A 13,801-nucleotide genomic window follows, 5' to 3' on the forward strand; every position below is an offset into this window, starting at 1 on the left:
GAGGTTTTCATTAGGGTTTGGAATGACATCAAAGTTTTGGGGTTCACATTGCGACTTGGCACTAACCCTAATCCTGACTTGCTGTCAGGGGTCCTGCACCTCCCTGGCCTGTCCCCGCCTGTCCCTACCTGCTCCTGCACATGGGTGTCTCCATGCAGCACGACAGCAGGGGCCATTCCAGCCTCCGTGGGCGGTAGGGACACATTGAGGCTGAGCACAATGGGGCTCAGCTTGTCCCGGAAGTCTGCCTCATCCTAGGATGGGGGCAAGAGTCAGGCCATCTTGCTACCATACACATCCCACCTTCTCCTGGCCAGTAGGCACCGTGTCCTGACCACCCCCGGACTCACAGCACCCAGCTCAGTGCCCCAGGGCTAGAAGAACAAGTCCAGTGGGTAAGTTCTACTCTCCCAGCTCTGCCAATCCCCTGCCTGGGCGTACTCGAAGGAAGGCCATGGTGGTGTGGCAGATGGGGCTGTGCTTTCCGCCCAGATCCAGGTTCAGGGTGGTGCCTGCCTGTTGAGAGCCCAGCAGCAGCACCCGCCGGCCCTGGCGGGGCTTCTGCCGGTCCAGCTGCAGCTCGGCATTTAGGGCTGGCAGGGCAAGCAGAAGAGTCAGGACCTCCCTGGCCAGCCTCCGGGGGAGTCCAAGCCCACCTCCCTCCTGCCCCCTTCATGCCACTCACATAGCTTCTGAGGAATGTTGTGCCCAGTGGCTCCAACACACATCTGGATGTTGAAGCTGCAAAGACATAAGTGGGGCTCAGGGGTTGGGGCCTTTCTGAGGTCCCAGATCCTTCAAGGCCCATGCCCTCTGCCTCCTCACCAGCTCACGGGTGTCTTGGTCTGGGGTAGGACACAGCTCTTCACAGCAGGATTCAGTGAATCTTGCACCAGTAGCTGGACAGAGGCCTTCACCACTGGCTGAGCTCTGATGGGATGGAGTGATGGGGTAGGCTTGCCATTGTGGCTCCTCCTGGCCTGGTCTCCTCTGATGGCACGGGACCTTCCCCATCCTGCCCCTGGAGCCAGTGCTCACCTGTACACAGCCACCTGGTTGGCCCCGTAAGCTCCCACGATCAGGTCTACAGACATCAAGGAATGGGTCAGAATTGGCCATTAGAGAGGGCATGGGATCCTCATCTCGTCTTCCCAGGGGTTCCCCACACCACCTCCCCCACTGGTTTCACCCAGCCCCTCTGGCAGTCCAACAGTGGGACACCAGGCCAGGCATGAGGCCCTGGCCGTGTCTCTCGGCACTTCCAGCGAATGTCCAAGGGCCTTTCTTGGGCATTTCTAGCTGGAGGCAGTCCAGGGCACCTGGGTATCCGTTGTCATCGATGTCTACGGCACCTCGAAGGGAGAAGCCAAAGGCAGAGCCTGTGGGGAAGGGGCTGTCCAGGACCTGGGAGGGACGTAAGCTCAGCCCCTCACTCTGACCCAGGAACACCAGCACTTGGCCCCCGCCACTGGGACCCCCGTAGGGGGCAGCCACTGCAACGTCTGGAAGGAGTAACAGAAAGGAAGTGGCTGATTGTTATTCAGCCTCCCTAGATGACTGTAAAACTTCCCTGAGCTTCTCTGGGCACATCCCAGAAGACCAGGAAAGGGGTGCAAAGTGTGGGTGAAGGAGGCACTGCCCTACCCTCCAGGAGTTAACAGTCAGGTGGGAGAGGGACCTGCCAAGTAGGATTGTTATAAAAACAGTGACAACTCTCACTGTCTATTGAGGAAAATATATCCTGAAAATTAAGCATCATTATTCCCTTTTTAATTTTTTTTTTTTTTTTTTGAGATGGAGTCTCTCTCTGTTGTCCTGGCTGGAGTGCAGTGGTGCAATCTCGGCTCACTGCAACCTCTGCCTCCCCCGTTAAAGTGATTCTCGTGCCTCAGCCTCTCCAGTAGCTGGGATTACAGGTGCGCACCACCATGCGCGGCTAATTTTTGTATTTTCAGTAGAGACGGGGTTTCACCACATTGGCCAGGCTGGCCTCGAACTCCTGACCTCAAGTGATCTGCCCACCTTGGGCTCCCAAAGTGCTGGGATTACACGTGTGAGCCACCATGCCCAAGCCCCTTTTAAATTTTTTTTTTATTTTTAAGATAGAATCTTGCACTGTCATTCAGGCTGAAGTGCAGTGCTGCGACCATGGCTTACTGCAGCCTCAACCTTCTGGACTAAAGCAATCCTCCCACCTCAGCTTCCCAAGCAGTTGAGACTACAGCCACCATGCCCAGCTAATTTCTAAAAATTTTTATAGAGACGCGATCTCCCTATGTTGCCCAGGCTGGCGTCAAACTCCTAGGTTCCAGTGATCCTCCTGCCTCGGCCTCCCAAAGTGCTGAGATTCCAGGTGTGAGCCACCGTGCCTGGACATCTAGTATCTATTTCTAACCTTCTCCATTTCATCAAACTCCCAGCCCCCCCACACTTCCTTCAGCAGGTGACATAATCTCTTACTTCAGGAAGAGAGGCAGCCCACTGTTATGCTATAATCCCACACCGACTTTCTTTTCCCTTTCCCCATTTGACCCTGGAAGAGGCTTCCTTCCTTTATCCTGACACTGGGCCAGTCACCCTCCCACCCCCTGAGGCATCACAGGGACTCTCTGCTGGCTCATCTCCCCATTTCCCCACAGCATCATTTTCAACCTACTACATGTTCTTCCACATTGAAGTAATCTTCCCTTGACCCTTATCTCTTTTCTGTGATCACCTTTTCTCTTTTTCCTCTCATAGTCAAACATGTTCTTTTTTTTTTTCTTTCTATTCCTCAAATTCCTTTTTACCACAAACCTGTTGAAAGAGCTGTCTACATTAGCTGCATTCAATTTTTCACCTCCATTCATACCTTACCCCATTGCATTCTGGCTTCTGACCCTACCTTGGCCTGAATCAATTTATGTCACTGTCACCAATAACCTCCCCTTTTTTTCTTTCTTTCTTCCTTTTTTTTTTTTTTTTTTTTTTTTTATTCTGTTGAGATGGAGTCTTGCTCTGTCGCCCAGGCTGGAGTGCAGTAGTGGCGCGATCTCAGCTCAGTGCAACCTCCACTTCCCGAGTTCAAGAGATTCTCCTGCCTCAATTTCCCAAGTAGCTGGGATTACAGGCATGAGCCACTAAATATCTGTGAAGTCACTCCCATCTCTAACTCCACCGCCAAAATCCACATCCAGGTGGTCATTGTCTCTTGCCTGGATTAAGGCAAACACACCCTAATTAGTCTTCAACTCTCCCATCTGCTCTCCACTTAGCGCCCCATGTGTCTAAGCCACATACTTATATGCTTAAAACCCATCCTGGTTCTGGCTGCCCTCGGGCCAACTCCATGCTTTTTGAGTGGCTGTTAACCCCTCTGCAGCAAGTAGGGCTCCTCTCTTCCCTCACCATTGTAGCCATCCCTGTTGAGGTCGCCCAGGGGTGCGATGGCAGAGCCGAATCGCCCATAGAGCTGTGTGCCAGTCAGCAGGAGGCTGGGGGCACCCAGCGCGTGGGGGCCTCGCGGCTGCAGGAACAAATACACACGCCCCACTTCGGCCAGTTTTCGGTCTGCCCGGCTCTCCATATACAGTGGAGCGCCCACCAGCAGATCATGCCTCCTGTGGGCCAGATGAGTGGTTACATGGGACTGGACCAGGGGTATGGTGGGGCTAGGGCTAAATCTCCCCGACCCTTGCTCTCCTGTTCCCCCAGTGGACACGTGAGACTAGGGGCTAGGAAAGGGAGACAGAGGGCAGCTCTGGTAATTTGGGACCCAACTGGGTAGGGGTGGGGCATGTCCCTCCTCACCCATCCCCGTTGACATCAGTGACAGCCACTGAATGCCCAAAATACGACGCCATCTGCAAGATGAGGAGCACCATCATTCACGCTGCTGGACCAGCATCCTCTCTAAGAAATGGGCCCTCACCTCCCGTGAAATATTCTGAAGTCTCAGTTCCCCCTCCACCCAGCCACTCCCACTCAGACCTGGCCCCCACCTGCTCTCCGCGCAGCCGGTGCAGCCTCTGGTAGTAGGAGTCCAAAATTTCCACCTGCATGGACAGCGCAGGCGAGAGCATCATTCTTGTCCCCAAAGCAGCCTCCCACTCCAGGTGAGAAAGCGTGGTTTGGTGGAGGCGGGGCGGGCGTGGGGGGCGCTCAGGAGTTGTCAGCCTGAGGACTGGGATAAGGGGCTTCGGGATGCCCAGTGGTGGGGGCACTTACCGCTCCCAGGGTCCCGCTCCGAGTGGGGGCACCGACGACATACTCTGGCGATAGGGAGAGCCAGGCTCAGGGAATGAGAGCCTTAGAACCTACCCACTTCCCGCTCCCCGTTCTGCACCCAGGGAAAATTTGTGTGCAGGAAGATTTCCCTACACAGGGAAGATTTCAGGAAGGCGCTCCTCCCCAGGCTGGGCTCCCCAACTCCCGCCCTAAGTGGATTTCTTGCCTGTAGTGTTGAGATCCCCGTCGAACTCGCCCACGGCCACCGAGTACCCTGAGGACACGGGTGCAAATTAGTCTTTTCCAGGGGAGGAAGCAGAGAGGGGATTGAGGGCAAAGAAGGAGGAGATTAAGGCCACTCAGCCCCAGCCCTGCATGGTGCAGATGGAAAACGGAGGCCTTCGAGGGACCAAGCTCTGCCCCAGGCTGCACTACGAGTCCGCAGTGGAAGGGAGCGGTGGGCGCATGGGAGGTGGGCGGTCTGCGGGGAAGCCGCAGGAGCGGAGGGCGGGAGCGACTTAGGCGGTGGGCTGGCCGGCAGGGGTGGGCATGGAGGCTCCCGCAGGGGCAGGACCTGACCGTCTGCGGTGGGCGGTGACCCTTGGAAGTCTGGAAGGCCGGTGTTACCCCAGTAGCCGTCGAAGTACTCTGGGTTGCTGGAGTCAAAGGAGAGGCTCTGGGAGGACACGTGCCACAAAAGGATGCCTGGGCGGTAACTCGAGAAAATATCCGCAATTGGAGCCTGGGCCAGGAGACCTAGGGCGGGAGGGACAACGGGTGTGGGGCCCGAATACCGGGGGTCTCCTTGGGCCGCGAGAAGGGAGGAAGGTGTACGGATGGGCACGTACCTAAGAAATAATAGCCGCCAGGAGCCCCAAGCACCAGCTCTCCGGCCTGGAAGAGAAGCCCTGAGGGTGAGAGGGGGCCCTGTTTGGGAGCCGCCCCCACTCCGCTTTTGCTCCCTACTTGCCTGAGTGACCACGGAGCTGAAGCCCGCTTCACAGAAACGCTTGTCCCAGCCTGCAGGAGACAAGGAGGAGGGGTCAGCGCAGGGGTGAAGGGAGGCGCGCGCGAGCCCGGAGGAGGGCTGCGGGGATCCAACACGGGCGGGCCTGGAGTCGGCGGGGCCCTGGGGCGAGGCCAGATCCAAAGCGAGGGCTGCGGCGCTGGGGGCGGGATCCGATGGGGGCGGGGCTAAGCCGTCGCGAGTGGGCGGGGCCAGGTCGTAGCGGGCGCTTACCAAGATCATTTTCCATGTAAATGCGGCTCAGGGTGTTCCCGCGACAGGGGGAGTACTCGGCGCGGCGGCCGCTCTCCGGCTGAGCCAAAAAGCAGCTGCCTACGGGCGTCTTCTCAGCCTCCTCAGTCTTTTCTAGGACGTTCCAGTGCTGCCAGGGGGCGCAGGCCTGGAGAAAGGCCACAGGAGTGGGGACGGGCGCGAGACTTGGGCTCCTCCTGGCCCCACGTGTCCCTGCCCCCGACTGTTCCTTGTGCCCTGTACTGCGGGGCCCACCACAATGATGTCGCTCCAGCTGACGACCGACGCCCCCAGTCCTTGACGGGCCTTGAAGGTTTGTAAAGTTTGGGAACCTACATTTCGGGTCTCATCACCTGGAAGGCACAAGAAGGGGTGGGGCGCTGAAGCCCGGCAGTCCACGTCCCTCTGGCCCCACCCTTGCTCTCCTTGCCTGGGACTCACGGAGGTCAAAGAGCAGCGAGGGGCACTGGCCGCCCTCGGCCCTCCAGGGGCACAGGAACACTCCGCCCGTCTCCTCCTGGCTGGGGCCCAGGGTCCGCGGGGCGCCCACCACGATGGCCACTCTGCATAGGAAAGCTGGGTGAGCGCCGCGCAGGTTCCAGCCTATCCCAGGCCCTGGCGCCGGCGCTGGGAGCACTGCCCGGAAGGCGATGTGGCATGGGGGCACTGGACCATGTTTCCTCAATGACACCTCACAGACCACCGTGATGTACTTCTTCATCTTATGGACAGTGAAACCGACTCTCAGCGAGAGCAATCACGTGGCTAAAGTAACCCAGTGAGTTGAGAGTAGAGCTGGGACTATAACCATTTGGTTTGATTTGAACACCAGGGGTTTGAGATCTTTGCTGAAGAAGACCTAAACTCTGTACAACATCTCCATCCTTCCACCTACAACAAGAACCAGGGGTTCACATGCTCCCTAGAACGCCTGTCTAGACTGTTACCAGATCCCCTCTTGAGAGCTGGTTTTAATGAGGGAAGGTAGAGGGTACCTCTAAAGTGGGGCTGGAGTGTGTGTGCCAATAGAGATGAGGACCCTAGCAGATCTAGGTTTAAATCACAATTCTGCCATATGTGAAATAGGAATACCAATTTCATAACCAATAACTGGTTTTCACAACCAGTCAATGCTGTCAGGAGTAAATGTAATAAATATGAGTAACGGTTAGCATGGACCCAGCCAAATAGATAACAAACGCTCTTGAAACAATGCTATAATTTTAAAAATAATTTTGTTGTTTTGTTTTGAGACAGGGTCTCATTCTGTTGCCCAGCTGGAGTGCGGCAGCACAATCACAGCTCACTGTAGCCTTGATCTCCAGGGCTCAAGCAATCCTCTCCCCTCAGCCACCCGAGTAGCTGGGACTGCAGGTGTGCAACACCATGCCTGGCTAATTAAAAAAAATTTTTTTATAGGCTGGGCATGGTGGCTCACACCTGTAATCCCAGCACTTTGGGAGGCCAAGGGATTACAGGCGTGAGCCTGTGTCTGGCCCATAATATTTTTTTAGCCTGCAGGATGTTTAAGTAGTGCCAATGGGATCACTACTTATAGGAGGGGAAATAAGCAGGAGTGAGCACAGGAAGGAGTTGAGCTGATTCAGGCCCAATGACAGCATTCGCCAACACCCCACGAGCTCTGGAACTAGAATGACCCTTCAAAATTGTCAGAGTTGGCCGGGCGTGGTGGCTCACACCTGTAATCCCAGTACTTTAGGAGGCCGAGGCAGGCTGATCACCTGAGGTCAGGAGTTCAAGACAAGCCTGGCCAACATAGTGAAACCCCGTCTCTACTAAAAATACAAAAATTAGCTGGGCATGGTGGCGGGTGCCTGTAATCCCAGCTACTCGGGAGGCTGAGACAGGAGAATCATCTGAACCCAGGAGGCGGAGGTTGCAGTGAGCCGAGATTACCCCATTGCACTCCAGCCCGGGCAATGAGAGCGAAACTCAATCTCAAAAAAAAAAGGCTGGGCATGGTGACTCACACCTGTAATCCCAGCACTTTGGGAGGCCAAGGCGGGCAGATCACCTGAGGTTGGGAGTTCAAGACCACCCTGACCAACATGGAGAACCCTCGTCTCTACTAAAAATATAAAATTAGCTGGGTGTGGTGGCACATGCCTGTAATCCCAGCTACTCGGGAGGCTGTGGCAGGAGAATCGCTTGAACCCGGGAGGCGGAAGTTGCGGTGAGCCGGAGATTGTGCCATTGCACTCCAGCCTGGGCAACAAGAGTGAAATCCCATCTCAAAAAAAAAAAAAAGAAGAAAAAAAGAATTGTCAGAGTTGATGAAAGAGGGCTGGACCCTTATCAAATGCCTCCCCCACACCTGCCTCCACTCTCCCCACTCACCCACTTCTCATTGATCAGACACTGGATGTGGGCCACCTTGGGAGGGGACTTGGAGTGAACTGGCTCTCTTCAGCAGAGGAAATTCCCTAAGTGGCTGACACTTGAAGGCTATCTGCCATTGCCACCCATTGCCACTCCCTGAAGCTGGTGGGCACAGTGTCTCTCATGATAAGTAGCTCAGGGTACATGCTATGAACAGGAGGAGCCAAGACTCTAATCATGGCACTCTTGATTCTGAAACCTGATCAATACTAATCGTTAATGACCTATTGCTTCTTTTCAAATATTTATAATGTTGATGGAGATGAGGGAAATGGAATAGAAATGCAAGGTGGGGGAGGGTAGACAACTTTAGTTCTGCAAACCAATTTAGGACATGTGCTTCTCTCCACATTTTTTTTTTTTTTTTGAGACAGAGTTTTGCTCTTGTTGCCCAGGCTGGAGTGCAATGGCGTGATCTCAGCTCACCACAACCTCTGCCTCTCAGGTTCAAACGATTCTCCTGCATCAGCCTCCCGAGTAGCTGGGATTATAGGCATGCGGCACCACGCCTGGCTAATTTTTTTTTTTTTTTTTGAGATGGAGTCTCACTCTGTCACCCAGGCTGGAGTGCAGTGGCATGATCTCAGCTCACTGCAACCTCCACCTCCCGGGTTCAAGTGATTCTCCTACCTCAGCCTCCCAAGTAGCTGGGACTACAGGAGTGTGCCACCATGCTCAGCTAATTTTTGTATTTTATTTTTATTTTATTTTTAATTAATTAATTAATTAATTTTTTTTTTTTGAGACGGAGTCTGGCTCTGTCGCCCAGGCTGGAGTGCAGTCGTGCAATCTCGGCTCACTGCAAGCTCCGCCTCCCGGGTTCACGCCATTCTCCTGCCTCAGCCTCTCCGAGTAGCTGGGACTACAGGTGCCCTCCACCACGCCCGGCTAATTTTTTGTATTTTTAGTAGAGACGGGGTTTCACCATGGTCTCGATCTCCTGACCTCGTGATCCACCCGCCTCGGCCTCCCAAAATGCTGGGATTAAAGCGTGAGCCACCGCGCCCGGCCCTAATTTTTGTATTTTTAATAGAGACAGGGTTTCACCATGTTGGCCAGGCTGGTCTCGAACTCCTGACCTTGTGATCTGCCCACCTCTGCCTCCCAAAGTGCTGGGATTACAGGCGTGAGCCACTGTGCCTGGCCCTTTTTTTTTTTTTTTTTTGTATTTTTAGTAGAGACGGGGTTTCTCCATGTTGGTCAGGCTGGTCTCGAATTCTCGACCTCAGGTGATCCGCCCGCCTCGGCCTCCCAAAGTGCTGGGATTACAGGCGTGAGCCACCGCGCCCGGCATCCTCTCTGCATTTCAAGGTGTTGAGGGTGGAGTGGTTCATACAACTGACCCTTGGGGAAAAAATAAAGCATCAACTCTTGTCTTCCCTTTGTTCTTGCTGTAGTTTCAGTGCCCATCACCCCACCTGTGCCCTGCCCTTATACCTTCACCTGGGCCAGTCCCCCGGACCCCAACATTCTTGACAAGAAATCAACCTGAATAAGCCCAACAATTCACCTTGCTCAACTGCTGTCACAAATGGGAAACTCGAAGCCCCCAGAAGCAGTGATGGGGAGGGGTCCTGCTCTCTCCCAATACCCAAACTTCCCTTACGGCTCACCTCCCATGGCTGTCCTTGTGGAAGTCCAGTGAAAATCCAAAGTGGCTGCCATTGGGGCCTGCATAGAAGGTGAGCTGCACTGGGTCCAGGTTCAAGGCGCAGGCTGGAGGGGCAGCACAAGGTCCCAAGAGCCGCAGCACCCACTCCAGAAGCCAGAGAGCTTGCAGTGGACACAAAGCTCTGGCCATCTTCCTTCTTCCACAACCTCCCAGGCAGGAATGGGTCAGCTCCTCCTCCTTGCCTTCAGATTCCTCCACAGGAAGTCTTTTCTTATCAAACTGGAACCCCAAGTAACTTGCTGAGCAATGGGGCAGAGCAAAGGGCTATAGCCCCTGGACTCATGGTGGCTAGAATTACCAGGAAGTGGGTGAGGCCACCCCGAGGGTGGATGCTCATGGCTGAAAGCCATGACTCCTCCCCTTTCCTGAGAACAGTTTATTACCATGTCCTATTGGTTCTGCCTATCAATGATGTCTCTTGAATCTTTACCCCATCTCTACTACCACTGTGCTAGTCCAAGCCACCATCACTTTCTGCTTGGGATAGCATGATTGTGAACTGGTCCATACCTGTCTACTCTAGCCTACAGTTCTAATCTCCTCCCTTCCCCCATCTGGCTGTATAGCTGTGGTGCTTTGTGACTTGGCCAGAGGTCGGGGAAGGAGAAGGAAGCTGCTGCCCCCTGATAAAACCCGAGGCTGCTGTATCTTTTTGGATACGGCATTTACCCACTTCCTCCTTCTACGACCTTGGGCGGCCTCAAGCAGCCATATTGGCGCAGCAGCTTCCTCACTCCTCCTCCGTCTTGAGCCAAGCTTTAGTGTGGCCACAGCAGTGCAGTCAGTGCTGGGGACAGGGTGGTGAATGGACCTTGGTCTAGGTGGCAAGGAGATTGGGGATAAAGTGGAGTTATTCCAGGGAATTTTGACTCACAGTTTCTGAGATTATGCATTAGCTGTTCAGTTGAAGGTAGGCCCTCAATCCTTTTTGGGTGATGGAGCTCTTTAACCATTAAGACTTCATTCTGGTGGAGGTCTTTGCCTAGGGGAGCCTTCCCTGACTCCTCAGGCTGGCCGCGTGGGCTAACACACATAGGCACAGCATTGGGCACACTGTTTACTCTTGGTCCGTTCACAGGATTGTGTAAATGAGTCCCTTGGGAGCAAGGCTCCTTGCTACAGCCCTAGAGACTACCCAAGAGTCCAATGTGTAGTACGTGTATTGCTGAAAGACTGGATGGAAACACACACTAAGGATGGAAGATGCAAACATAGGGTGACAAAGTGAAGGGATGAGTTTTGAGCAGAAAGGCAAAGTCATTTTCTCTCGGGAAGTGGAAGAGGAGGAGTGCTGAGTCTTACTGGCACTCATGCCTTCCCAAAAAAGCAGGTTCTCAGGAAGGAGATTTAAGAGGTCTGCTAGGGGTAACCATAGCCACATTTTCCTTTTGATTTCTATTTTCTGACCAAACTTAACCATTGCCGTATCCTGCTCAGCCACCCTGTGCCATTTTGAAGTCCCCTCATAATTTACTACCTCAGCATAGAGCTAAGAATCTTATCCTTTATAGGACAGGAAGCTAAAAGCCTGAACTTTGGTCTGGGCCTTCTTCATTGCTGAGTTCCCAGTGTCAAGTACATGGGAGGCATGTAATTAATGTATTTGCTTGAACGAATACTTAACCCAGTCCTCTACTTACCTTCCATCCTCCCACTGTCCTCAGGTGAGTGATTGCTGTATTACTGGTGTATTCTGTGAGGCCAAATATTAACTTACATTTCACTCAAGTTTTCAATAAGCATTTACTCTGGCCGGGCGCGGTGGCTCAAGCCTGTAATCCCAGCACTTTGGGAGGCCGAGGCGGGCGGATCACGAGGTCAGGAGATCGAGACCATCCTGGCTAACACGGTGAAACCCTGTCTCTACTAAAAATACAAAAAATTAGCCAGGCGTGGTGGCGGGCGCCTGTAGTCCCAGCTACTCGGGAGGCTGAGGCAGGAGAATGGCGTGAACCCAGGAGCCGGAGCTTGCAGTGAGCCGAGATCGCGCCACTGCACTCCAGCCTGGGCGTGACAGAGCGAGACTCTGTCTAAAAAAAAAAAAAAAAAGCATTTACTCTGTTCAAGGCACTGTGTTGATAAAGGATACAAAGATAACCATTAGGCCAGGTACAGTGGCTCATGCCTGTAATCCCAGCACTTTGGGAGGCTGAGGCAGGAGGATGGCTTGAGCTCAGGTATTTGAGACCAGCCTAGGCGATACAGTGAGACCTTGTCTCTATTTTAAAATTATAAAAAATAAAATATTTTTAAAACTCCAAAGATAGCCATCAAGGAGCCTTAACAAACAGCCCAGAAAGAGTTAAGACATGAACACACATAACTGCAGCAGAGAGACAGTAAAGCATGCCTTGAAAAATACACAGATTATCAAAGTCATGTATCATTGTTACTCATAACAACCCTAGGAAATAAGTACTATTATGCCCATTTTATAAACACAAAACTGTGGCACAAGAGTTTTAGGTAAAGGCCGGGCGCGGTGGCTCACGCTTGTAATCCCAGCACTTTGGGAGGCCGAGGCGGGCGGATCACGAGGTCAGGAGATCGAGACCACGGTGAAACCCCGTCTCTATTAAAAATACAAAAAATTAGCCGGGCGTGGTGGCGGGCGCCTGTAGTCCCAGCTACTCGGAGAGGCTGAGGCAGGAGAATGGCGTGAACCCGGGAGGCGGAGCTTGCAGTGAGCCGAGATCGCGCCACTGCACTCCAGCCTGGGCGACAGAGCAAGACTCCGTCTCAAAAAAAAAAAAAAAAAAAAAAGAGTTTTAGGTAAATTGCCCACGTTTACACAGCCAATGGACGGCAAAACTAAGATTCAAACATGGGTCGCACTTGAACTCATGTTCAAGTTGCCTTTTGTCAGAGAATGAAAAGGTTTTTAGGCATAGAGAATACATGACAGCAGCAAAGGAACACAGAGGTGGGGAAGGACAAGTAGTTGACTCAGCATAGCAGAATGCTTAAAGGGTTGGACTGAGGCGCAAGGGGGTAAAGGAAAGCTTGGGGATTCAAATCACTGGAGGTCCTTGAATGCCATATTAAGGAATCTGAACTTTAATCCATGGGGGATGGAAAATCATAAAGATTTTAGCTGGGCGTGGTGGTTCATGCCTGTAATCCCAACACTTTGGGAGGCCGAGGTGAGTGGACCACAAGATCAGGAGTTCGAGACCAGCCTGGCCAACCTAGTGAAACCCTGTCTCTACTAAAAATACAAAAATTAGCTGGGCGTGGTGGTGCGTGTCTGTAATCCCAGCTACTTGGGAGGCTGAGGCAAAAGAATTGCTTGAATCTGTGAGGCGGAGGTGGCAGTGAGCTAAGATCATGACACTGCGCTCCAGCCTGGGCGACAGAGTGAGACTCCATCAAAAAAAAAAAAAAAAAGAAAGAAAGAAAAAGAAAGAAAAGAAAAGGAAGAAAAGAAAAAGAAAATTATAAAGATTTTTTAGGCCAGGTGTGGTGGCTCATGCCTGTAAACCCCAGCACTTTGGGAGGCCAAGATGAGGACTGCTTGAAGCCAGGTGTTTGGGACCAGACTGGGCAACACAGTGAGACCCTGTCTCTACAAAAAAATTAAAATTAGCCAGGCATGGTAGTGCACACCTGTAGTTCCAGCTACTGAGGAGGCTGAGGCAGGAGAATCACTTGAGCCCAGGAGTTTTAGGTTACAGTGCACTATGATTTTGCTACTCCACTCCAGCCTGGGCAAGAGTAAGACTATGCCTTAAAAACAATTTTTTTTTTGGCTGGGCATGGTGGCTCACACCTGTAATCCCAACACTTTGGGAGGCCAAGGTGGGCGGATTGCTTGATCAAGGCCAGGAGTTTGAGACCAGCCTGGCCAACATGGCGAAACCCTGTCTCTACTAAAAATACAAAAATTAGCCGGGTGTGGTGGTGCACACCTACAATCTCAGCTGCTTGGGAGGCTGAGGAAGGAGAATTGCTTGAACCTGGGAGATGGAAGTTGCGGTCAGCCAAGATCGTGCCATCACACTCCAGCCTGGGCAACAAGAGCAAAATTCCATCTCAAAAAAACCAAAAAACCAAAAACCAAAAACCAAAAAACAAATTTTTGTACTTTTTTTGGCTCAATTCTGATGCACAATCCTCAGTTAATGGTATTTTACTTGGCTCATATTCTTTATATTTTTGAGACAGGGTCTTGCTCTGTCACCCAGGCTGTAGTGCAGTGACCTGATCACGGCTCACTACAGACTTGACCCCTGGGCTCAAGCAATCCTCCCACATCAGCTTCATGA

General features: G+C 52.7%; 1 protein-coding gene across 1 annotated transcript in view; it reads right to left on the reverse strand.

The window, feature by feature from the left end:
• The window catches only part of ITGA2B (integrin subunit alpha 2b), an 18,572-nt gene extending 7,389 nt beyond the window's left edge, over positions 1-11,183 (reverse strand). The window contains exons 1-20 of the mRNA XM_058445904.1: positions 11,177-11,183; positions 9,478-9,775; positions 7,823-7,889; positions 5,906-6,185; positions 5,720-5,817; positions 5,447-5,612; positions 5,177-5,226; positions 5,055-5,100; positions 4,834-4,962; positions 4,433-4,480; positions 4,207-4,250; positions 3,981-4,034; positions 3,790-3,842; positions 3,388-3,599; positions 1,320-1,502; positions 1,039-1,084; positions 826-930; positions 686-741; positions 442-593; positions 129-254 (exon numbers count right to left, since the gene is read on the reverse strand). Of these exons, the coding sequence (XP_058301887.1) occupies positions 129-254; positions 442-593; positions 686-741; positions 826-930; positions 1,039-1,084; positions 1,320-1,502; positions 3,388-3,599; positions 3,790-3,842; positions 3,981-4,034; positions 4,207-4,250; positions 4,433-4,480; positions 4,834-4,962; positions 5,055-5,100; positions 5,177-5,226; positions 5,447-5,612; positions 5,720-5,817; positions 5,906-6,185; positions 7,823-7,889; positions 9,478-9,775; positions 11,177-11,183 (2,220 nt within the window). The remainder of the gene's footprint in view (positions 1-128; positions 255-441; positions 594-685; positions 742-825; positions 931-1,038; positions 1,085-1,319; positions 1,503-3,387; positions 3,600-3,789; positions 3,843-3,980; positions 4,035-4,206; positions 4,251-4,432; positions 4,481-4,833; positions 4,963-5,054; positions 5,101-5,176; positions 5,227-5,446; positions 5,613-5,719; positions 5,818-5,905; positions 6,186-7,822; positions 7,890-9,477; positions 9,776-11,176) is intronic.
• Positions 11,184-13,801: the final 2,618 nt, after the last annotated feature.

This window comes from Hylobates moloch, unplaced genomic scaffold (genome assembly GCF_009828535.3).
Source record: "Hylobates moloch isolate HMO894 unplaced genomic scaffold, HMol_V3 SCAFFOLD_10, whole genome shotgun sequence".
Taxonomy (NCBI): Eukaryota; Metazoa; Chordata; class Mammalia; order Primates; family Hylobatidae; genus Hylobates; species Hylobates moloch.